At 60.9% G+C, this 409-nt stretch overlaps 1 protein-coding gene across 1 annotated transcript in view; it reads right to left on the reverse strand.

The window, feature by feature from the left end:
• LYPLA2 (lysophospholipase II) overlaps nucleotides 1-409 on the reverse strand; it is a 3745-nt gene that overhangs the window by 397 nt on the left and 2939 nt on the right. Inside the window, 1 exon segment of the mRNA XM_010020083.1 lies at nucleotides 30-265. Within this exon segment, the coding sequence (XP_010018385.1) occupies nucleotides 30-265 (236 nt within the window).

Below are 409 nucleotides of genomic sequence, written 5' to 3' on the forward strand. Positions count from 1 at the left end.
GGGCCCCTCTCTCTGCCCGAGGCACTGACCTGAGGACAGGAACTGTGCATCACGCCGGGGTAGGTTTTGAACTGGACCTTGGTGGGGGTGACGACAGATTTCAGCTTCTCAGCAGTGAGGGCCCAGAAGCGGACGGGGATCATGGGGTCCATCTCCCCATGGCACTGCAGGATGGCAATGTCCTTGTTCACGCCGTTATTTGCCGCCTGCAGTGAGGAAGGAAGTGCTCAGGAGAGAGAATACACAGCAGGGAACGTGGGCAGCGCTTTGTCTGCATCCCCAGCACAGCTCCTCTCCTCCAGAGGGCTGTGGGAGAGCTGCCCGGCCACCAAACACCTCCTCCCACACTGCCTGGGGAGCAGCACAGCACACAGGTACCCACAGCAGGGCAGGGAGAGGAGACCAAATC

Source organism: Nestor notabilis, unplaced genomic scaffold, assembly GCF_000696875.1.
Source record: "Nestor notabilis isolate BGI_N333 unplaced genomic scaffold, ASM69687v1 scaffold19748, whole genome shotgun sequence".
Lineage (NCBI taxonomy): Eukaryota > Metazoa > Chordata > Aves > Psittaciformes > Psittacidae > Nestor > Nestor notabilis.